We start from the raw sequence: 24,624 nt of genomic DNA, 5'->3' as shown, positions 1-24,624 counted from the left end.
CGCTCGCTCGGATATTTTTCGCATTGCGGGAAAGCAATTTGCACATATTGCAAAATTCGAAAATATACTTCTACGGATGTTCAGTTGACAAAACAATCTGCGGAAACAACTGTCGCATCGGGGAATTGGAGAAATGATACGAAAATTCTTGGAATAGGTTCTTAAAAATAAATTCGTGGAAAGGACTTCAATGTTTCTGAAATCATATTGAAGTCTGCAGAATAAATTGGAAGGACAATTTCTAATTTTTTAAAATACATTCAGGAAAATAAATTGGAAGAACAATTTTTAATTTTTTAAAATGCATCCAGGAAAATAAATTTAAAGCATGTACAATAAATTCGAGAAACGATTCTAATGTTTCTAAAACAATATCGAAGTCTGCAAAATAAATTCGAAGAACAATTTTTAATTTTTTAAGATACATTCAGGAAAATAAATTGGAAGAACAATTTTTAATTTTTTAAAATGCATCCAGGAAAATAAATTTAAAGCATGTACAATAAATTCGAGAAACGATTCTAATGTTTCTAAAACAATATCGAAGTCTGCAAAATAAATTCGAAGAACAATTTTTAATTTTTTAAGATACATTCAGGAAAATAAATTGGAAGAACAATTTTTAATTTTTTAAAATGCATCCAGGAAAATAAATTTAAAGCATGTACAATAAATTCGAGAAACGATTCTAATGTTTCTAAAACAATATCGAAGTCTGCAAAATAAATTCGAAGAACAATTTTTAATTTTTTAAGATACATTCAGGAAAATAAATTGGAAGAACAATTTTTAATTTTTTAAAATGCATCCAGGAAAATAAATTTAATGCATGTACAATAAATTGGAGAAACGATTCTAATGTTTCTAAAACAATATCGAAGTCTGCCAAATAAATTCGAAGAACAATTTTTAAGTTCTTAAAATACATTCAGGAAAAGTAAATTTCAAGCCTGTGCAATAAATTGAAGAAACGATTCTAATGTTTCTAAAATCATGTTCAAGTTTACAAAATAAATTCGACGAACAATCTCTCTCTTTAATTCTTTAAAATACATTCAGAAAAATAAATTTCAAGCCTGTACAATAAATTGCATTTTAAACGGACTTTAATCTACGAAAAAAATTACAAAACGACTCCATAGAAACAAATGCAAAATTTTCAACGCAAATCGAGGCAGCAGCGAACAAATCCTGAAATCGATAAACAATCCGACGAACGACAGGGGCGCGTGCGAAACGTACGTTTCGTAGCAAAATGAACGCGTGGACGGAACAAAATGGCGGCGGGACTCTGCGAGAACAGACCGGGCATCTGCAGGAAAATCGAATGGATCGTTCTGGGTAGGAAACGAGCTAACGAAGCGGGTCCTCATAAGGAAACAATCATCGAATCGTTGGAAATCGTCGTCGGCGAGCGATCAGAGAAAGCCGTTGCGGTTTTTTCCAGCACGGGAAAACACAGCCGAGGGGAAAACAGAGGCTTCGTTTCCGGGAAACGAACCGATGACTAACAGAATTATTATGCCACCGTCATTACCGTAGAGACGCCGTTCAATCTCCTCCTTGAAACGAAACGGTCCACGATGGACCTGAATGGCGGCGGCCGATCGACGTCGGCCATCATTTTATTCGAACGCGCCGGGGTCCCTTGTTATTGTCGTGGCCGGTATAATAATGTCTTGTTCGACGATAATTATTTATCGGGTGTGATATAATAATCGCGAAAGGATACCTCGCTAAAAATAACGCCGGGTGGCGGCCGCGGTCGTGTCTCGTGCGCCTGTTATTAAGCCTCGATAAAAATGGGCGGGAAAAATGTCGAAGGATGGGGGGGGGGGGGGTGACTTTGATGTGCGAAAATTGAAAATATATTTATCGCGTCGCGCGTCATCGTCTGACGACCTTTCAATTTTTCTTTTTGATGGAAACTCGTCAACAACTTCCACACGTCATTGTCCTTCTCCGCCTGAAAACTCAACCCTTGGTTGAAAAGGGGGATTTTTTTATGCGTGACGTTATCACACGTTCGAAAGCTTGTTGGGAGATTAACAGAATCAAGGAACGTGGATATATTTTAGAATCTGTTCGATTCAGATTTTGTGGGATGGAAATGATCTTTTTTGTGTTTTGGTCGAAATTTTCACGTGTTTGTGGAATGCAGAATTTATTTTTGGAACGTTGCGTATCACGGCAAATTTGTAATAAGTTTTGCTACATGTTTTGATCAAATTTATTATACATTTTATTTTACCAAGATTATTGTATGGAACACTGAATTTGTAACACTTTTTGTGATATTTTGGTCGAATTTATTACATGTTCGTGAATTATAGAACTTATTTTAGCAACATTATATGAAACATTAAATTTTTATTAAGTTTTTATCAAACTTACGATATTTTCGTAGAGTTTGGAATTTATTTTACAAACAATATAAAGACCATGAAATTTGTCCTACTTTTTTCTACATTTTTGTCAAATTTATTAAGTACTTGTGATACATTGAGTTTGTTTATGTACATCGCAAAGTTTGTACTAATTTCTGCAGTATCTTAATCAATTTTATCTTATATTCGTGAACGATGAAATTTATTTTCTTAAAACTCTGTGGAACATACAATTTCCATTAACTTTTTCTATATTTCGACCGAATAAAAACGCATGCTGCTCAAGTGGCAGTTTTCCAAAATTGTTTTCGGAAATAAATACCGGTTTTTGCAACGCCAAATTTGGCGCACTCGTCGACTAGCATTCCAAGATTGTGCTGAATTCTTTTCAAAGAGGATCCACCGGATTGTCGGAATTTTTCGGAAAATTGTCGCGCGATTCGCGGAGTGCCCCCGTTACGCCATTGTATTTTCGGAGTGCCACGTCAGTTGCAGATTGCATAGGCCGCGGGATCGAGTGAATTCATCATCGTACGTCGTCGCAGCTCGCGGCATCATCTTCGGCGCCCACATTCGACCTTCGAGCCAGCCGTGCAGAATTTATTCTCCGGTTGTGCTCACATTGGCGTAGAACGTCGTTTTTCTTTTTCCCTCTTCTTCCGTTTGACGATGATCGATGGACCGGTTTTTCTGTAACATTTCCACAGGATATGCTCCTACGCGATTTCGACGAAGTTCGCGGTGGAATATATCTTGGACCGGAAATGGAACGCGAACTCGACAAGCTAAGTGAAATAATTATAATTATGAGAGTTTGGTGTCGTGCGTAGGTGGGACTGATTAAAACGACAGTGTTAACGAATTGGGGTGACGTGGATCAAGGACATTGAGAATCGCGAGATTTAAGATTTCAAGGTGTGGATAAAGGCATTGTTGAATTCTAAAATTGCTGAATGTAACAACGTAATTAAGATATGGTTAACCTAACAGAACCTGGCGTTGGTGGCATTGCCAGTCCCGATAACGTTATGATTAATATTTTCTTGGCTCTGATAGGCTCAATTACAGCTGATATAGCCCAGCTTAATCTTCATTCTATTAGATCTAATATATGAAGGTTTTGTTGTGATTTATCGGACATAATTCGGATTTCGTTAAGATTTATCAGAGTTGATCAAGATACAGTTGTGATTTATCAGACATTATCAAGATTTGTTTGTTGACCCAATTGTGATCTAACTTATCTGATTGAGAACTTATCTATTAGACCTTATCCAAGCTCAATTCAAACTCAGTTGTGATCTATGATATCTAATCCAGGCCAAATTGTGATCTATTAGACCTTATCCAGACCAAATTGTGATTTATTAAACCTTATCCAGACCAAATTATGATCTAATTAGATCTTATCCAAGCTCAATTGTGATCAGGCCTAATTCAGATCCAATTGTGATCTATCATTAATTCAGATCAAATTGTGATCTATTAGACCTTATCCAGACCAAATTGTGATTTATTAAACCTTATCCAGACCAAATTATGATCTAATTAGATCTTATCCAAGCTCAATTGTGATCAGGCCTAATTCAGATCCAATTGTGATCTATCATATTAATTCAGGACAAATTGTGATCTATTAGACCTTATCCAGACCAAATTGTGATTTATTAAACCTTATCCAGACCAAAATGTGATCTATTAGACCTTATCCAAGCCCAATTATGATCAAGTCTAATTCAGATCCAATTGTGATCTATCACATCCAATCCAGGCCAAATTGTGATCTATTAGACCTTATCCAGACCAAATTGTGATTTATTAAACCTTATCCAGACCAAAATGTGATCTATCAGACCTTATCCAGGCCCAATTGTGATCAGGCCTAATTCAGATCCAGTTGTGATCTACCATATCTAATCCAGGTCAAATTGTGATCTATTAGATCTTATACAGGTCAAATTGTGACCTATTAGACCTTATCCAGACTAAATTGTGATTTATTAAACCTTATCCAGACCAAAATGTGATCTCTTAGACCTTATCCAAGCCCAATTGTGATCAGGCCTAATTCAGACCCGATTGTGATCTATCATATCTAATTCAGGCCAAATTGTGGTCTATTAGACCTTATCCAGACCAAATTGTGATCTGTTAGACCTTATTCAAGCCCAAATATGATCAGGCCTAATTGAGATCTAATTGTAATCTATCGTATTTAGCCAAGACTAAACTGTGCTGTAATTGTCCTCATCCAGTCTCAATTGTGACTTGTAACCTCTAATTGTAATTTGTCAGTTCCAATCCAGACCTAATTATGACTTTCCATCTGTCAGATTTAATTGTAATTTATCAGACGTAGTTCTGGTCTAGTTTTACTCATTCAAGTCTAATGCACACTTGATTACAATCTGACAAACTTAGTTGTGATATATCAGAACCAATCCCTTGTTGTGATTTCTTGATCTACTTGTAATCTGCTTGCCTAATCATGATCCAGCTAAACTTGATCCAGCTGTGATCTAGTGAACATAATTAGATCCAGTTGTAATCTCTATTAGATTGTATCAGATTTAATTGTGATGAATCAGACTTCACCAAGCTCTGATCCTCAGAACATTGTGACTTGTCAGATCTCGTACAACCCTAGTGATGGTCTGTGCAATTTTCATCTAGACGTAATTGTGGACTGTCACGTTTCATTACAAATCTAGTTGTGATCTATCCAGACGCGATTGTGATGTGCCAGAGGCTATACAGATCTAATTCACATCTATCAGACTTTATGCAAACCTAGTTGTGATTTATCGGACCTTACGAAATCTGGTTATTATCTGACAGATCTAACTGTCCTGGATCCAGAGAGTTACGATCCATCGCATTTAATTAAATTAACTTCTCGAATTCTAATCGTCTGCGAAATTGATGGGTGATAACCTCGTGAAAACAGTTTATAGGTGATGTCAGACGTCACACGGTGAACAGGACAAGTTATTCTGGGTTTAGGGTTAGGTTTAATAACAAGAGAGAGACTGTATCTCGTTGAACCTCGCCCTTTGCACTACGGTACACAAGCCTTCTCTGTATGACGTCCTTACCTTATACGTACTTACCACGGTTTTCTTCGTTTGTCTATGCAGATATTTTTACAACGCCTTGCAGTTATACATAGCAGCCCGGTAAATGGATTATTACAATGACATCGTAACTCATGGAGCAATTGATGGAAGGGGTGCGCGATTGCAATGTAAATTTTAGATTTCCTCTTTTATTCATTAAGAGAAGCTATATTTCATTATGTATTATATATGTATTATATTTGTATTATATTATATATGTATTATATTTCATTATGCAGGCTATATTTCACATGTTTTATTTAATATTACAGTTAGTATTGCAATGTTATGATATTATATATGTTATATATTATTATATTACAGTATAGCAGTATTACAATATTACAATATAACAATATTGCAATATTACAATATTACAACATTACAATATTGCAGCATTGCAAAATTACGACATTACAATATTGTAGTATTACAATATTACTATATTATAATGTTGCAATATTGTAGTATTATAATATTACGATATTACAATATAACACTATTACAATATTAAAATATTATAACATTACAATATTGCAATATTACTATATTATAACATTACAATATTGCAATATTACTATATTACAACTTTACAGCATTGTCGTATTGCTAATTTGCAACATTACAATATTGCAGTATTGCAAAATTACAACATTAGAATATTACTATGTTATACTACTGCAATATTACAATTTTACAATACAGCACTATTACGATATTAAAATATTATAATACTACAACATTATAATATTATACTATTGCAATATTACAATATTGCAGTATTACAGTATTACAAATTTGCAACATTACAATGTTACAATATTGTAGTATTGCACAATTACAACATTACAATATCGCAATATTACTATATTACGACATTACAATATTTCAGTATTACAATATTACAATATTAAACATTGCAGTATTGTAAATTTGCAACGTTGCAGTGTTACAGTATTACAATATTACTATTAAATATGTATATTATAATACGTATACATTTAATGGACCTACAATTAAATAGTCATGCCAAATTCTATAATCAACAGAAACGAAATTGCGAACAATTACGAAAACATTAGTAAAGTTAAGAAATACTGATACACGTTATTTTCGACTTATCTAAATAATTAAGAGAGGAAGCACATTTTCAGTTGATCTCTGTTTGTCATAGTCAACTTGAAGTACTTTCGAGTTTTGCATAGGAATGTTCAGTGATGAGGGGTAAAGTTTGGCAGAATAGTAACTGCAGAGAGAGAGAGAGAGAGAGAGATCCAGGAACAGCAGGTCAGAGCAACAGCTCGGCTGGTGCATTGTCGGCGTGGTGCACTACTGTGCACCCGGCTTAACGAGCAACGTCATCCTGTCGATCGGCGATCAGGGTCGCGTATTAGCATGCTCGGGTGTGCCTTCCGCGCCCACTCTCGGCCTTGAGCGTTCTCCGTGAGAAACCGAGAGGGATGAGGAGAGCAGCGACTAGAGGGAGAGGAAGAGAGAGAGAAAGAGAGAGAGAGAGAGAGATGTCAAGGAAGGAATGCTAAACGCGGAATGCAGGTCGTGCCGCGCGAATCTTTCCTATCTCGGCCGCGTGCTCTCTAGACACACGGTGGCCTACCAAATTGACCAAACACCGTCCGAAAAAATGATTTTCCTAAAGTAAAATTTTTTCATGAAGCTCGATGATGTGTGAAGATGCTTTGGAACAATTTGCAACTGGTTGACGAGAAAACTAGAAAATGTTGGAAGTGCATAGTGAGAATTTTTACATGCGAATGATGAAAAGTGCCAGTTATGAGCACGCGAAATGAATGAGCTTTTTTTGCCAGTAAGGAAAATTTCGTCATGAAAATGATGAAGATTTTCTCAGCGATGAAAGTATCACGTGATAATCGTGCGAGTTTTTCACCGAAAAATAAAATTTCATATGGAAACGATGGAGATTTTTTTCATCCAGAAATTAAAATTTCATGTGAAATTGGTACACAGCTTTCTATCAGAAATTTTAAATTTCGCATGAGAACGACGAGCTTTTTGACGTTGGCGTGAATTTTGCGCGAAAATGGCGGAGCCTTTTATCAGTAATGAAAATTTCACGTGAACATGATACCAGACTTTCACCGGAAATTAATATTTCATATGAAAATGATACAGCTTTCTAGCAAAAGTAAAAATTCCGTATAAAAATGACACAGCTTGCTAACATAATTAAAATTTCGTATGAAAATGATACAGCATTTTGTCAGTGTTAAAAAATTTATATTCAAGTGATACTGGTTTTTAACAGTAATGAAAATTTTTATATGAAAATGATACAATCTTTTTACCAATAATGAAAATTCTATATGAAAATGCTTTCTACCAGAAATTAAAATTTCATATGAAAATGATACTGCATTTTGTCAATATTAAATCATTTATATTCAAGTGATACTGGTTTTTAACACTATTGAAATTTTTATATGGAAATGATGCAGGTTTTTGCCAGTAATGAAAATTTCTTATGGAAGTGATACAGCTTTCTACCAGAAATTAAAATTTTATATATGAAAATGATAAAGCATGTTGTCAGTATTATAAAATATTTATATTCAAATGATACAGGTTTTTAACAGCATCGAAAATTTTATATGAAAATGATACAGGTTTTTAACAGTAATGAAAATTTCATATGAAAATTTCAAAGCTGTTTTGTTTACCTGTAATGAGAATATCACATGAAAATGCCAGCCTTTTACCACCAATGATAATTTCACCAGTAATACAAATGTCGCATGAAAATAACAGAGCATTAATTACAAGTATTAAAAATTTCACATGAAAGTTTCTACAATAATTCTTGAAATATATTTTGTTAACATTACTACGTAAAGTTATAGTACTCAAGTTTATAATATAATAATAACGAAAACAACAAGTTTCGCTTGCAAAACTATTTCATAATTTTAACAATGAAAAACATTTTAACAATGAAGATAAACAACGAATAAATACTCATATCATAAAAGAATATATTTCTATAGATTTAGGTCAGTTCTACGTGTACAGATCGTCTCATTAAAATCGATTATGGTTGCTGCGATTACGATTGCTTTAAAGCAGCACCGAAACTGTTTTAAAAATGATAAAAATCGCCCGGAAACACGAAACTTCGAACTGTCACAACTTCGTTAAAAATAATCGTACTGCCATAAACCTAAGCTCGATTTGAAGTTCGAAGTTTTTGCAATCAGAATCCGCAGTTCATTTTCCGTTCAAGTATTTTCGCGCGGTACAACAAATTTAAAACCGAAGACCCCTTGTCGAAAATTTTACAAATTCCACCATCTCTGAAATTATTGGAACATTTCTAAAATGATTAGAACGTTCCTAAAATGTTTATTGCGGCTGAAAATACTCTAGATTTGAAGGTCGAAAGCTCCGGAGTACAAAGCTACCTCGAAACTAGGCTCCATCTTTGTCTCTCAATTTTTCCTCTAAAGTCTTCGAGCGTTTCAGTTAGACGCTGGTAGATTGAGACCACGTTTTCGTTCCGACGAAGGTCGCTGAAAACGTTGGAAAATTTCGTCCGCGACTGTATTCACATTTTCCAGTGCACGCTGGCGCGAAGCAGACGATTGTTAGGGAAGATCCTAACGGTCGAACGACAGATGGAAAACTTTCGAAAGTAGAAAATCGTTGTTACCTTACCAGATTTTGCGGTTCTGGGTTGAACGACACCCGGAAATTTCGCTTTGTGGCCGCGAAGAAGAGAGAAAACAGGAGGAAACGAGAGAAAGAGGGACACGGTCGCCGAAAGAGCCCCCGTATACCTGCATAAGAATGGACAGCCGTGACACATTCCACAGGAGATTAGATTTAACTCGCTGGCCCTCCGCAGTACCGAAAATGCGCACAGTTCGATGAAACGATCCTTTCTGTGCCGCCACTTTTCTTCTTTGTGCAGTCGTCTGGTACCCGACAAATTTCTACAATTTATTTCGTTCAGTCGTCCGCATCATTTTGTTCACGATCGGCTATTGTCATTGAATATTTATATATAGTTCGCATAATTTAAATTATTAAATTTACATTTAAATTTAAATTATTAGGTAAAATTAATTTAAATTGTTTCGTTTACGATTTGCTACGCGGCCCCGTTACATGTTGTTAGCAACAATTGCTGAGCATATTATCAATTTCGAACAGTTCGTGAACTTTTATTGACCCCATCGTGTATTGTTAAACGTTTCATCATTTTTTATTTATTATATTATTGTATATATGTATATATGCATACATATATAATATTACATATTATTATTAATAATAATATTAATATTATATATATTATATAATATTAATTAATATTAATTATTATTATTAATAATTAATTAAATTATTAATAATAATATTAATATTATATATATTATATAATATTAATTAATATTATAATATATAATATTAATATTATTATTAGCAATAATATGTAATATTATATATATAATTATTATTATTATTTTATTATAAGATTATTCGAGCCTTGCACCCCCCGTTTTCATAGTTGCTAATAATCGGCAACTATAAAAACGAGCCACGAGCTTTGAATATCTCCTCTTCACAAATTGTCCATTTTTGTTTACAAGCTGATTGACAATCGAGGAGAATTTACTGTATTTTACATAATTTCATCCGTGATTCGATACCTATTAACATTAATTACAATAGGCAATTCCGCCGTCCGTGCAATTTATTTGATGTACTCCATTTACGGCCGACATAATTTATCGTTAAACATTTTACAGAAGAGCTTCGTCAGTGATTTCGTACTAATTATCATCAGATAATGCGGCCAATTCCACAGGCCATGCGATTTGATTTTAAATATTTCCTGTACATTTACTATCCGCATAATTAAATACTTAGCGTAATTTCATCGATGATTTGCTGTCAATTATAATATTATATATTGTAGATAATTTCACTGTTCGCATAAATTTATTGTCAACTATTTTACATAGCTTCGTTGATGATTTGTTGTCCATTATCATTAAATATTCTAGGTAACTGCAAAGTCCAAAAGATTTATTTTAAATATTGTGTTTACTGTCCACACAATTTATTGTTAACTATTTTACATAGTTTTATTCATGACATTCTACCAATTGTCATTAAATATTCGAGGTAACTGCACCGTTCATACAATTTATTTTTAAATATTTCATTTATTATAAAGCCATCATTTATTGTTAAACATTTTGGACAGTTTCGTTGACGATTTTCTCTCCATTATAATTATGTATTACAGATAATCGCACTGTCCACATATTTTATTTAATTATTTTACATAGCTTCGTTGATGATTTGTTGTCCATTATCATTAAATATTCAAGGTAACTGCAAAGTCCAAAAGATTTATTTTAAATAATTCATTCACCGTCCACATAATTTATTGTTCACTATTTTACATAGTTTGATGGATGACTCGCTGTCAATTTTGATTAAATTCCCAGAAGAATGTGCAGCTTCATCTTACAATTAGCTTCAATAGAGCCAGTCAAAGTCGATTTAAAAGAAGGACGCCCGCGTGCCGGTGAAAAAGTCAACGAAAACGAAGGGGAGCAGTTCGTAAAGAAAAGTCTCTACCTGATGCAGGTCGAGGTTGAAAAAGGGAAATCAAAGTGAAATCGAAGAAGGGATAGATCAGCGACCTGAAAGTGTCAGGGCCTGGTTTAGATCCACGCTTCCGTGATGAATACACCTTGGAAACTCTACCCCTCGTCAATTGAGTTTTACCTGGTGCACGTGGCACACAGGTGTATAACAGGAAAAAGTAACGAAAACAAACGACGAGGTGGCAACAACGTCGAAAAGTTTTCGGAAATCGATATTGTCAGAAGTCATCGAAAAGTAACCGAAACAAACATGATTGCAGGAAAGTCGACATTTTTTAAAAATCCTTTTATCCAAAATTATCACAATGTTGCAAATAAAACGAGATAGCAAAATAAAAATGTTCATGAATTGATTTAATTTAAAATTACTACAAAATAAACAAAATAATACAAATTGCAGAAAAGTGAACATTGTTGTTAAGGGTTTATTTAATCTAAATTCATGGCAAAGCAGCAAACCCGAAAAGAGAAGTAAGATGAAGAAATTTCAATAATTGATTTCATTTAAAAACACTACATTGTAACGAAACAAAATATATTGCAGGAAAATAAAGTTATTTAAGAGGTCGTTTAATTGAAAATAATCACAATGTTGCAATCAAAACGAGATAGCTGCAAAATGAAAATGTTCATGCACTGATTTAATTTAAAATGATCACAAAATAAGTAAAATAATACAAATTGAAGAAAAGTAAACATTGTTAGGGATTTATTTAATCTAAAATCGTCGTAAAGTGGCAAATCAAAAAAGAGAAGCAAGTTGAAACAATTTTCAAGAATTGATTTCATCCAAAATCACCACGAAGTGACGAAGCAGAATAGATTGCAGAAAAATAAAATTATTTAAGAGATCATTTAATTTAAAATAATCGCAATGTTGCAAACAAAACGAGATAGCTGCAAAATAAAAACGTTGATGCACTGATTTATTTTAAAATGACCACAAAATAAACAAAATAATACAAATTGCAGGAAAGTAAACATTGTTTTTTAAGGGTTTATTTAATTTAAAATCATAGCAAAATAGCAAACCAAACAAGAGAAGCAAGATACACAAATTTTCAAGAATTGATTTCATCCAAAATCACCACGAAGTGACGAAGCAGAATAGATTGCAGAAAAATAAAATTATTTAAGAGATCATTTAATTTAAAATAATCGCAATGTTGCAAACAAAACGAGATAGCTGCAAAATAAAAACGTTGATGCACTGATTTATTTTAAAATGACCACAAAATAAACAAAATAATACAAATTGCAGGAAAGTAAACATTGTTTTTTAAGGGTTTATTTAATTTAAAATCATAGCAAAATAGCAAACCAAACAAGAGAAGCAAGATACACAAATTTTCAAGAATTGATTTCATCCAAAATCACCACGAAGTGACGAAGCAGAATAGATTGCAGAAACATAAAATTATTTAAGAGATCATTTAATTTAAAATAATCGCAATGTTGCAATCAAAATGAGATAGCTGCAAAATGAAAACGTTGATGCACTGATTTATTTTAAAATGACCACAAAATAAACAAAATAATACAAATTGCAGAAAAGTAAACATTTAAGGTCGAGGGTTTATTTCATTTAAAATCATAGCAAAATAGCAAACCAAACAAGAGAAGCAAGATACACAAATTTTCAAGAATTGATTTCATCCAAAATCACCACGAAGCAACGAAACAGAATAGATTGCAGGAAAATGAAATTATTTAAGAAATCGTTTAATCTAAAATCGTCACAAAGTAGCAAACAAAAAGCCAACCATAGAATAGAAAACGTTCGTGAATTGTTCTCACCAAAAATTACCACAAAATAACAAAGCAATACAAATTGCGAGGAAATAAAATTTGTCGTGGTTTCGTTGAATTTAACATTTTCACAAGATAGCAAATAAAACAGGGTAGCTACAAGATGAAGCTGTTCGACGGTTGACTTCATCTTAAGTCACCGCATACACAAAATCGCAGCAACAGCACAATTTTCCACGGTGAATCTAAGATCAGCCGAAAGTAGCAAGCTAGAAAATACAAGCTAGAAAATAAAAATATTCAATCGTCCATGTCGTCCTATCTCGCTAGAAGATAAGAAAACGAAACGAGGTCGCAGTGTAGTCATAACAATTGCAAATGTCCGAGATCGAGGTGATTGCCCACCTGACAAAGAAAGAAGGAAATCAGTGCGAAGTTGCAATGTAATAACGACAATCGCAAATATTCAAGAGGTGATTTTATATTCAACAAAAAAAAAGGAAGTTGCGAAACTCTGTCGAAAGGTATGCTCAAGGGATAAAATCCAACGTTCAACCGCGCTAACATACAGCACAAGAAAACGTCTCGAAACTTAAAAAAACAAATAATTAAAAATCTTCAATGGGGAGGGGGAGATAGTACCACCTGAAAATAATAAAAAAAAATCTCAGACTATTTCTCCACCATCCTCCTTGGCCTTCAAAATATCCCAAAAATGCTTTTCACTTTGAACCATAGAACGGCGCTCGGTGTTCTGTAAACGGGTCACTCTTGACCCGGCCACCGGACAACGTCACAGAACGGTGCCAGGTTCGATTCGACGAATCGATTGTACCTGTTCCTTCTCCAGTTGGCAGCTGCGTGTTCTCAGAAACGCGAGAGGAGAGACAACAGCTCGCAAGGGGCGACAGGGGAGGGGGGTTAGGCGATTTTGTTCGACAAATCCCTCCCTCCCCTGTTCGACCCGTGCGAGTCCAGTCCGACCCGTTCCCGCAATCAGTACATTTTGTTATGGTAATACAGCCGCGAGGTTTCACAAAAGTCGAGAGAGGCCTGCGCTCGCAATTTCTTTTCGCGAACGGAGCCACGTGCAAACCCGTGAGAAGCTTGTCCCACGTGCGTCTCGAGTTACTATAATTTCCTCATCGCTAACGGCCGCTGTCACGTTCGCGTGACCACGCCTGAAAATCAAAATCCTTATTTCTGATATCCTACTAGTTTCGTGTTGAACGTGTTCGCTTCAAGGTGGACGATTGTACTTTTTGATTGAATTAATTTACAGTACGATATATGTATATTCATTAATAAACTATTAAATTATACGTGTATTTTATTTTGTTTTATTATTGGTATAATGTATGTTTAGTATATTAGTTGACCCTATTGTAGACCCTATTATTTTTTTCATGGAATATATTTATGGAGTATATTATTTAAGCAATCTGTACCTGTATCTGTTGTTAATAATTATTAAAAATTTGATACTATTTTCTTGTTATTAGTGCCACTATTACAATAAATATTGTAACAGTGAGTTATTATTTATTCACTATTAGTTTTAATGTTGCCTATTAATAGACAACATATTGACAATATAATAGGCAATATTAATATTAATAGTGAATAAATAATAACTCGCTGTTACAATATTTATTGCAATAGTGACACTAATAACAACAAAATAGTATAATAGCATAGTAATAATTACATAATATTCACTATATCAATTTCACATTTAACAACATCACTATTAATAACAAGTCGCTATTACGACAATTAATTATTAATTAAACTATCTTTCTTGTCGACTAAAAATTTGTTTAAATTGCGATAGTTATTAAAAAGATGAGTGAACAATTTTTCGAAATTCCGTTGCTAAAACGAGTTGTTTCGAATTAGTTTCAAAAAATTGGAAATAAATCTTGTGTCGCGTTGCGAGCATGAAATTTCGCGGCGACGTGGTAGGGGGGCCGTGACAGCGTCGATTAGGCGAGCGGCTGTGCGTTGAAGGAACAACAGGTGGCCGAGAGCGTAATTCTCGAGTTCGCCTCTGCAAATAAATTCCACTTCTTTAATACAAGCCGAGGATGCATCGTCGCCGCGATTGAATTAAACGTCTAATTGACCCGGCGTTTTCGTTTCGTTTGATTTAGCCGGGACACAATTTCGATCCGAGCACCTCTATAAATTTTAATTAAGGATCGATCAACGTCGCCGACGATAAATCACATCGAAAGCGGGAATATAAGGCTCGCGCGCGTTCAATTAATCTTGATCCTCGCGACGACTTAATTAATTCCACGCCGATTTCCGTGGTAGATAAGCCCGATGAGATAAAAAAAACTCTTCGATAAATGTTAATCGATTTCGTTCGTTTTCCTGTTTCAGGTGAGTGCTGACATTTCTCTGAGAATGGCGCTGTGAAAATGGGTGAGTTGTCCCGAGCGGTCTTATCGATTCTTTTTTTCTGTTTTTTTTTTTCCAAAAATTCGTGTCGGTAGTCTTGTTACATCTTTGTACGAAATTCGAATCTTAATTGTACGCGCGAATGGAAGGCTGAGATGCAAAAATGTCATTGCGACGATTTCCGACGGTTTCGCAACATTCGCCGACGTAGCAAACGAAACTCGAGCTTCCGTTATCGAAAAACAATTGTCTGCTCGCGTTTTATTGCTTGCTGGGAATCTCTGTTGCAACATGAATTGCAACAATGTCCCCGCGTACAAACGCGGTAAACAAGTCTCGAATGGAACATATTTTCGACTGCCACGTGCGCGATTTCGATCGCAGCAAAATTTGGACGTTGCCAAACTGTTCGAGACCGCGTGTTATTTGTACGACCCGCAAATCGTACAATGCTACGGAGGGGTTAACGCGATTAGGACCGATGACGCAGCGGTGGCGTCACGCGAGCGTTATGTCTTTATACAAGCTCTGGAAAAATTGGAAAAAATATTCCGGCAATGTAAGTGCATGTTGAAACTCTCGTGCTATCTTTAATTTCTCTGGATACAATTCTGATAAAGTAAAAATTGATTTATAGCACGCGTTGTCGAGAGAATTCGTGACTTCGTAACAATACTGAAATTAAAATATCTCCTTAACTATTGCGTTTACGATATTAATAGGTTAATAGTTTTTTGTAGAGAATATCAAGCTTCATCGATTCATATAAAAAGAAATGTATGATCCTGTTTGAAAAACGGGTCCACTATTTTTTGAAATTATACGATATTTTAAATTGATTACAAAATGGTTAAATTTTACTTTACGGGTCCAGAAATTTTGTACTTTTTTATGCATATTCCCGTAGATTTTGACGCGAAAATTTCAAAAAATCGGGTCCCAAGATGCGCAAACCATCGGTTCAAAAGTTATACGTCACATTGATGCGCACTCCGTCCGGAGACGAAGTTCCATTGGTGGCGCCGCTATATGGCAGTACAAATATCAAAGAAATTCCTCAGAGCCATTAGATTGCAACAGAATCATGGACGAGTAGCCATTTTGGCAACATAATTCGAATGCTGCATATTTTATCGGGCCAATCTTTACTTTAAAGGTTAAGGTTAGTTTGCCGCAACTTTGAACGCGTATAACTTTTGAACCAACGGTTTGTGCACCTTGGGACTGAAATTTTTGGAATTTTCGCGACAGAATCTACGGGAATACGTGTAAAAGAGCGAAAAATCTCTGGACCCGTAAAGTAAAGTTTAACGATCTTTTCATTCCAAGTAACAGCAAAATTAAGAAAAAAAGTATTTCAGTCATTGTACTGCGACATTTAATGACTCTAACATTTACAAAGAAAAAAGTTCGAGTCATTTCGACCAGTTTTAGAAAAGTTGTACCGTTTTAAAAGGTGTGCGAACACTTTTGCTCCTCGCTGTACGAGCGGCGAGAGGCGCGTTAATAGATCGAGAGCGTAGAAATCGGCGAACGAGATCAGCCGGGAAAATGAACATGCTGGGCGGAAAAAAAAACGAGCGAGAACGAGAGCAAGAACTATGGCGGAGCGAGGGTGGCGACGAGGAGCGACGAAAACAGACAGAGAGGAGCCTTGATGCGTGGCGGAGACCTCGCGGTGCTCAACGAAGCTTCACGCGGCTCTGTAATCATGTCCGGTTTCCTCTGCGCGGCCGGCCGACATCAGAGACACCGACGCGCCGCGATTAGGAGCGCAGATTGCCGAAGGGGCAGGCGCGGGGGAGGCGGCAGAAAAAGAGATAATGCGACGCGAAACCATTTTACGCGATGCCGAGCGAGCCGCGCGCGTCCGATCCGAGCCGGAGAAAATACGGCCCCGGCGACGATCCGGCGGATCCACGTCGATCTTATCGATCCTTCGAACTGTCCGTTGCTCGCACACCCTCCCTCTGTAACGTCTTCTCGCGCCTCGTAAGCCTCCTCCGCGGACTTTTAATCGATGCAACACGGTCGAAGAAGCTGCATCGTTCTTTGCGATCTCCGCGAATTTTCTTTTGACGAGATCGACGGAGCTGCGGATTTTAAAATTTGCAGGGTCGTTAGTAGAACTTTGAGGAAGGCGCGGGATTTTTTTTGTAAGCGCATTGCGACTTTTGGAAAAGTTACGGCGCTTTTTGTGGGGCAGATTATTATCGAAGAGGCTTTTCGGGGTGGTTGCAGGAGGAAGGTTGATGATTTCTTGCGACTGATGTACGCATTGCAGCGAAGTCGGACTTTCTGGGTTTGTTTGTCGATCTTCAGAGAATTTATGCTAATTATTGTGTGCATTGATGCTAATCCTGCACAAAGTTGCAGTGATTTTGTAATGGTACTGCGAATGAACTGTTTTATTGTTGATAGCAAATTTTCGGAATTTTCTCGAGCAGAAATAATAAAAACGTCGCGATTGAACTTTGCGGATTTGTTTGTCGATCTTCAGAGAATGTATACTAATTTTTGCGTAGATTAATTCGCGTGCTATACAAAATTGCAGCGGTTCCATGGAGCCACTGAATTAGACCTGTTTGCTGCCAATGGCAGATTTTGAGAATTCTTTCAAGAAAAAATAATTCACAGATCGCGCTTAAACTTTACAGATTTGTTTGTCGATCTTCAGAGAATGTATACTAATTTTTGCGTAGATTAATTCGCGTGCTATACAAAGTTGCAGCGGTTCCATGGGAAGATAGTACGAATAAATAATATTATCGTCGAAGGTCGATTTTCGGAATTTTCTCAAGCAGGCACAATTAATGTATCAAGATTGAACTTGGTGAATCTGTTTATTAATAATCAGAGAATTTACGCTAATTTTTGTGTACATTAATACCAATTCTGTAAAAAGTTGCAGCGGTTTTACAGAAACCGTTTTTATTTCCTGCCGCGAATGCCAGATTTTGGCAATTCTCTCCAGAAAAAGAAAAATTATCTACGTGCCGGGATTAAACTTTGTGGGCTCGTGTGCCGATGTTCGTTGAACGCGCATGATTTTTGTTCGTGCTCGGAAATAATGGCGGCATCGAGGAGGAGAAATTACGTTCGCCGGGAGACGGTCGGTCTGTCGCATGTCGGTTCCGCGCGCAGAAAAAAGAAGCAGCCGGTTTCACTGGGAAGCGATTTGTTCAAGGCCATCCGATGCATGTGCAACCGATCGACTCACGTTTTCTTTTGTCACCGAGCTTGCCAGCCTCTCGGCCCGGCCGCGGCGCGGCCTCTTCCACGGAATTACTCACTCGACCGGTATTTTTACCAGTCATTGCTGCTAGTCCAGCGCCGATCCGCGGTTTCCATTCCATGTTCCGATTCTCTGCAGCTTCGCCGCACGATTTCCTGCGGGCTCAGCCGACGGCCTACAACAGTCTTAAAATCACTGAACGTTGCTATCAAAATTCGTCATTAGAAACATTTAACACTAAATATAGCAAGTTCTAAAAATAATCAGTTTACGCTATTTTATAAAAATTGACATAGTCCAATTTATTTAAATTTAACACGATTTATTTTACAATTGTCGATTATTGCAATTTCATCAAGATATTTGATTATATTATGTTACATTATTTATATTTAATTATATTATCTTATTTATTTGGAGTAATATTATATTATTTAAATTGAATTATATTATGTTCAATTATTTATTTGCAGTTATATCTTATTAGATTGTTTATTTGCAATTATATCACATTACACATTATTTAAATATAATTATATTATGTTCAATTACTTATTTGCAATTATATTTTATTACATTATTTACTTGCAAAATTATATCTTATTACTTTATTTATTTGCAATTATATTATATGACATTATTTATGTTTAATTACAATTTTTATCACATTATTTCACTTTAATTATGTTATGTTCAATTATTTATTTGCAATTATATTTTATTACATTATTCACTTGCAATTATACGAATTATACACATATGTCAATAATTTCAATAATCGGTAAATTCAGTTCCAAACTTCAATTAAAAAGATTGAGTCAATTATTAATTTCATGGATTTCGAGTTGAAAAATTGATTAAAATAATATTGATTAAAATAATAATATTGGAAAAATGAAGAATCTGTTCGATGGAGAATATGCACAGTCGACATTGCAATTTTTAGAGATTTTTGGCAGCGCGGAGCTCGCCGGTTTGGTAACGAACGCGTCTGCTGCCGCGCATTCTTTTGTGTTGTGAAACACAATACGTAATTGCGGAGGCACGAGGATGTGGCAGCTACAGGCGGTCGGTCAGGGTCTTGTGTACTGCGAACAGATGTCATTCTCTTCTTACGTTTCCTTTTCGGCGCACGTTTCGATTTACTTTTGTACCTCGTCGATCATCGTGACCGAAAAAACATTTTCGAGGAACGAGAACGTGTTCGATGACGATCGATCGTTTATTTTTTGATCTCGGTGTGGGCCAGAAATTTATAAAAAAATTGGGATACGAAAACAGCGAAAAGATGAACAGAAACTAAAAACTGTTTGTGAACTCTAGTTTCATCTTATTAAAATGATTAAAAAAGGAAAGAAAATTGTACTTGATTCGTTCGCCCTGCAAATCGATGCAGAACATTTTTATTAATTTTTTTATAATTTTTATTAATTTTACGAATTTATTGCACGCAGAAATTTCAGATTTCTACGCAGGAAATTTCGAAGAGCTCAGAATTGAGATAATTCGCGACTATTACATTTCTTTTGTTTATCTTCAGTTATACCATTACCACGAGGTTCTAACAAATTGTAAAAGTTGAGCCGTCTATTAAATCAAGTGTTATAAAATGATTAAAAATTCTCAAGATTTCAATTACGTTCGATATATATTTATGGTGAATTATGTTCAATTAAATTAATCGTATTCCTTTCATTTGGTTGTCACCATCGTAACGTTCGAATAACTCCTGAAAGACGGATCATCTATCAGATCATGTAGTGTAATATTATAAGAACATTTTCAAGGCTTAAATTACATCCTACGTCTTTATGCTCAATTATAGTCAATTAGACCACTCAGTTATATCGATTCGAGACATTCCAGAATGATAATTGCTACTACCGTTACATCCTCTTTCTGCAATCAACCAAACCACCCCCATATAAACCTCCAACAAACTCCAATAAGATCACTCGATTATAACTTGCTAAAGCAATAAAAGTTGCGGAGAGTGAAACCAATAATCGTGCATTTTTGTTGCCACTATTGCAAAAGTCTAAGAAATTCCAAAAAGTTCGTAAAACCCTTGAGTCGTCCCTATAGAAAATTGTCTCCTGTGTTAGCATCCCTACAGAGTTCTGAGAAGTTACGACACGTACAAAATTCTAAAAAGTTACCAGTCCTATATTACTACTACATATTCGACTTATTATGATTGTTAAAAGAGGGAAGATATCTTCTTCGAATTTACATTTCATACAATCAGCATAGATAATATTTATTTTGCATAAAGATCCGCAATCTACTGATTACAAATGCTTTCTATTATTAGTGGTTCAAATTGCATAATTTTCTGCAGTCTATAGAATTTGTTTTCACGACGCTTTTTCTTATTACGCTATAAAACTGGATTATTAGGAGCATGCACATTGCTGTGGATACTAACAATACATTATAATTATTGTACGATTTACAATAATGTACAGTACGCTACATATTTTTATGTTTATAATTAGAAGTTAGGACTACCGTTAAGTTGCAAATCATCATTTAATCATCATTTAACCACCTAAACATCTCCTCTAATTCCTGGGTTACAATATAGTAAATTTCCCCTAATTGACGCTCAGATTGTACACAAAAATGGGACAGTTTGGGAAGAGAAGATACGATTATTCGAGCCTTGCAGCTTGTTTTTATACTTGTTGACAATTGGTAACTATAAAAGGCGCAATGCTCGAATAATTTCCTCTCCCCAAATTGTCCATTTTTGTTCACAAGTTGAAGGATAATTAGGGTGAATTTATTGTATTTCAAAGCATACGAAATTCCGAGATGTTTCCAATCGAGCAAAATTCGAAAAATGTTTCCAAAACAAGATCTCTCCTATAGAAGATTACAAAAAAGTTACCACTTCTATTTAAGATTCAGAAAATTGTCATTCATACAGGGCTTCAAAAAATTGTCATCTACACAAAAATTCATACTCTCATAAAATTCTATAAAATACCAAAAAGTTTCCACTTTTACAGCATTTTAACAAGTCATTACTTTTATATGATTCTAAATAAATTACCACCCTTATTAGGTTTTAAACATTTCTTATATATACAAGATACCAAAAAATACTCATCCATATAAGGTCCCAAAAAGTTGTGATCTTCACAATCTAAAAAGGAAATATCATCCCTATAATATTCTAGAAAGTTGACATCTCTATAAAGTAGCAACAAATCCCTACTGCTTCTATAAAATTTCAGTAGATTCTCAACACGACAAGGTTTACAATATGTGTATTACCACCCCTATTAAGTGTCGTCAAATTACTATTGCTTGAAATTCTCAATGAGTTACCATCCTCTCGAAGTTCAAAGACTTTCCAACTTCCCAAGTTTTGAAATGGTTATTAAGCAAATTACTGGCCCTATAAAATTTCAGAAGATGGTCACCCTTGTAAGGTTCAAAGACTTCCCACCCCTACAATCTTCTAAATAATTAATATCTTCGTAATTAGAAGAAAAGAATAATTATCCCTATAAATTTTAAGAAAGTGGCCACCCTTTTAAAGTTTAAAGACATCTCACCCTTACAATCTACTAAGTAATTAACATCCCTCCCCCCGTGTTATAAGAAAATCCCTGTCAAATTCCAAAAAGTAACCACCCTTCCAAGGTTCCACCCCTCCAATTGTTCAAATAATTACTATTCCCTTAGTTGGAAAAAACTATTAGCCCCATAGAATGCTTAAAAAGTTATCATCTTTCCAAGATTCAAAGACTATTATCCCTATCTTATAGTCATATAAAATCCTCAAAAAATTACCATTCTTTTAAATTTCCCAGCCCTGCAAGCTTCTAAATAGTTATTAACTCTGTGGTTTGAAAAAAACTGCCACCCCTATAAAATTCTCAAAAAACTTACCATCCCTGTAATTACGAAGAAAGAATTACCAGTACTGTAAAATTCCCGAAACCACCCTTCTAAGGTTCAAAGCATTCCCACTTCTATAATCTTCTAAGGGATCAGCATTCTCATAATTTCAAGAAATGTCTATCCCAAATATGAAATCACATTCCTAGAGATCCAGCAACCCCAAAATTCCAACATTCTCAAATTGCCAAAATTTCAATCTCACTAAATTTCGATCAACCCTAAACTTCCAACATTCCCAAATTCCCACCAACCTCAAAATTTCAACGTTCCCTAATTTCCAGCTACCCCAAAATTCCAACATTCCCAAATTGCCACCAACCCCAAAATTCCAACATTCCCAAATTGCCACCGACCCCAAATTGTCACCGACCCCAAATTATCACCAACCCCAAGATTGCAACATTCCCAAATTGCCACCAACCCCATAATTCCAACCTCACTAAATTTCGATCAACCCTAAAATTCCAACGTTCTCAAATTTCCACCGACCCGAAAATTCCTCCCACCCACCTGACTCCACCACAAACCGCATCAAACCCCATGGGGCCCCATAAAAACGTATCTTTGTTCCCTGAAGGTAAAGCAGACAAAGGACTAGTCGAATCGAGACCAAAAAAGTCAGTCATCCCCGCGAGGCCCCTCCGATCCCATAGATCAGTAGCTGGTGTCGAATTCGGTGTTCGAAAGTATCGCACGGGGGATGAAAACGGAGAAGGCCGGTCTCCGGCGTAGAGTATCGCCAGCCTTGAACTTGAACCCGAAACGCGGCAGTATGCCGGTCATCCCCGGCTCGGTTTCTAGGTTGATCCGGGTCAGGTGTTGTCCCTCCACGGGCCTTCGAATCGAGGTTAGGGCTGGATCCCTCCCTCTCTCTCTCTCTCTCCTTCTCTGTCGCACTCTCTCCCGACCCGGTCCCTGTACCTGTGCGATCCTTGGATAGATCGGCGCACGCGCCCCTCCCTGCGAAGCGACCAACAGCTGCCGCGTGTTCTCCGCTTCCTTCTCCCTTGGCTGAACCGACCCTCGTCCAACTTCTCACCCTGTGACCTTGGCCCGGGACTCTCTCTCTCTCACTCACACACACACTCTTCAGGTGCCTCTCACCCCAGAGCCACCGCCGGCCTAGGAGGAACCGAGAAGGACGCCTTTGTCTCCGGGATTCGGGACGAGCTTCTCTCCTCGCAACGGGTCAGGGATGTCGGGATCCCCTGTAGCTTCCTTTTAGCGAGCGGCGCGCACGTGCTCCGGCACGATTGGCTGGTTATCGAGCTGGCTCATGGGACTCCGTAGTACTGGCTACCGCTGGAAATTGCCGAGGAACTTACTTCGATCCTTGAATTTCCAATCTGCCGTCGATCCGATGGGTTTGCGGTCATGATTACGGTTTTTCGTTGCCTGCGGCATGTTCCGCGGCGTTAAATGAACTTTCCGATAGGGACTTCTTGTTTGATCATGTTCCAGGGCCTTTTGTTAGATCGCAGGAATTTTATCTAGGTCAATGATTCATTTTGTATCGAATGATTTGTTTCGAATCACATGTTTGTCTGGAGGCTTTTTCGCGACTTTGGCCGAAGTTTCTGCTAGGGATTTTTTGTCTTGTTATACTTGGAGTCTTTTGTGATATTAGACAAATTTTATCTAGGGCAACGTTTCGTTCTGTATTGCTAAATTTGTTTTGAGTAACGAGTTTGTCGATGGTGCTAGGGGTTTCTCGTTTTTTGGTACACTGAAGACTTTTTTGCGACCTTGGATGAAGTTACTGCTAGGGACTTTCTGATTTTATCTAGGTCAATGTTTGATTTTTTGTTGCCACATATGCCCTGAATAGAAAGTTTATCGATGATGATGATAATAATAATAATGATGATGATGATGATGATGATGATGATGCAGTTTGATCAGAAGGTCTGATACAGCTTGAGCAGATTGGAAGAAATATTTTTTCCAGAAATTCTTGTCTTTTGGTACCCTAAGAGGCCATTTTTGGTTTTGAAAATATTGTATGTTAAATTTAAATCTGTATATTGTGAACTACATTGTCAGTAGGAAGTTTATTAATGATGCTGGAGATGCAATTTGATCAGAAGGTCTGATGCAGTTTGAGCAGGTTTGAAGAAATATTTCTTCCAGATATTCTTGTCTTTTAGTACCCTAAGAGGCCATTT

General features: G+C 36.1%; 1 protein-coding gene across 1 annotated transcript in view; it reads left to right on the top strand.

The window, feature by feature from the left end:
- Window positions 1–15,317, top strand: part of LOC117226447 (uncharacterized) — a 198,871-nt gene extending 183,554 nt beyond the window's left edge. Inside the window, exon 4 of the mRNA XM_076521761.1 lies at window positions 15,292–15,317. Coding sequence (XP_076377876.1) covers window positions 15,292–15,302 — 11 coding nt within the window. The 3' untranslated portion in view covers window positions 15,303–15,317. The remainder of the gene's footprint in view (window positions 1–15,291) is intronic.
- Window positions 15,318–24,624: the final 9,307 nt, after the last annotated feature.

The sequence above is a fragment of the Megalopta genalis genome, chromosome 5 (assembly GCF_051020955.1).
Source record: "Megalopta genalis isolate 19385.01 chromosome 5, iyMegGena1_principal, whole genome shotgun sequence".
In the NCBI taxonomy this organism is placed as follows: domain Eukaryota; kingdom Metazoa; phylum Arthropoda; class Insecta; order Hymenoptera; family Halictidae; genus Megalopta; species Megalopta genalis.
Note: the sequence above shows the minus strand (reverse complement) of the source record. Positions and strands in the feature narration are given on the sequence as shown.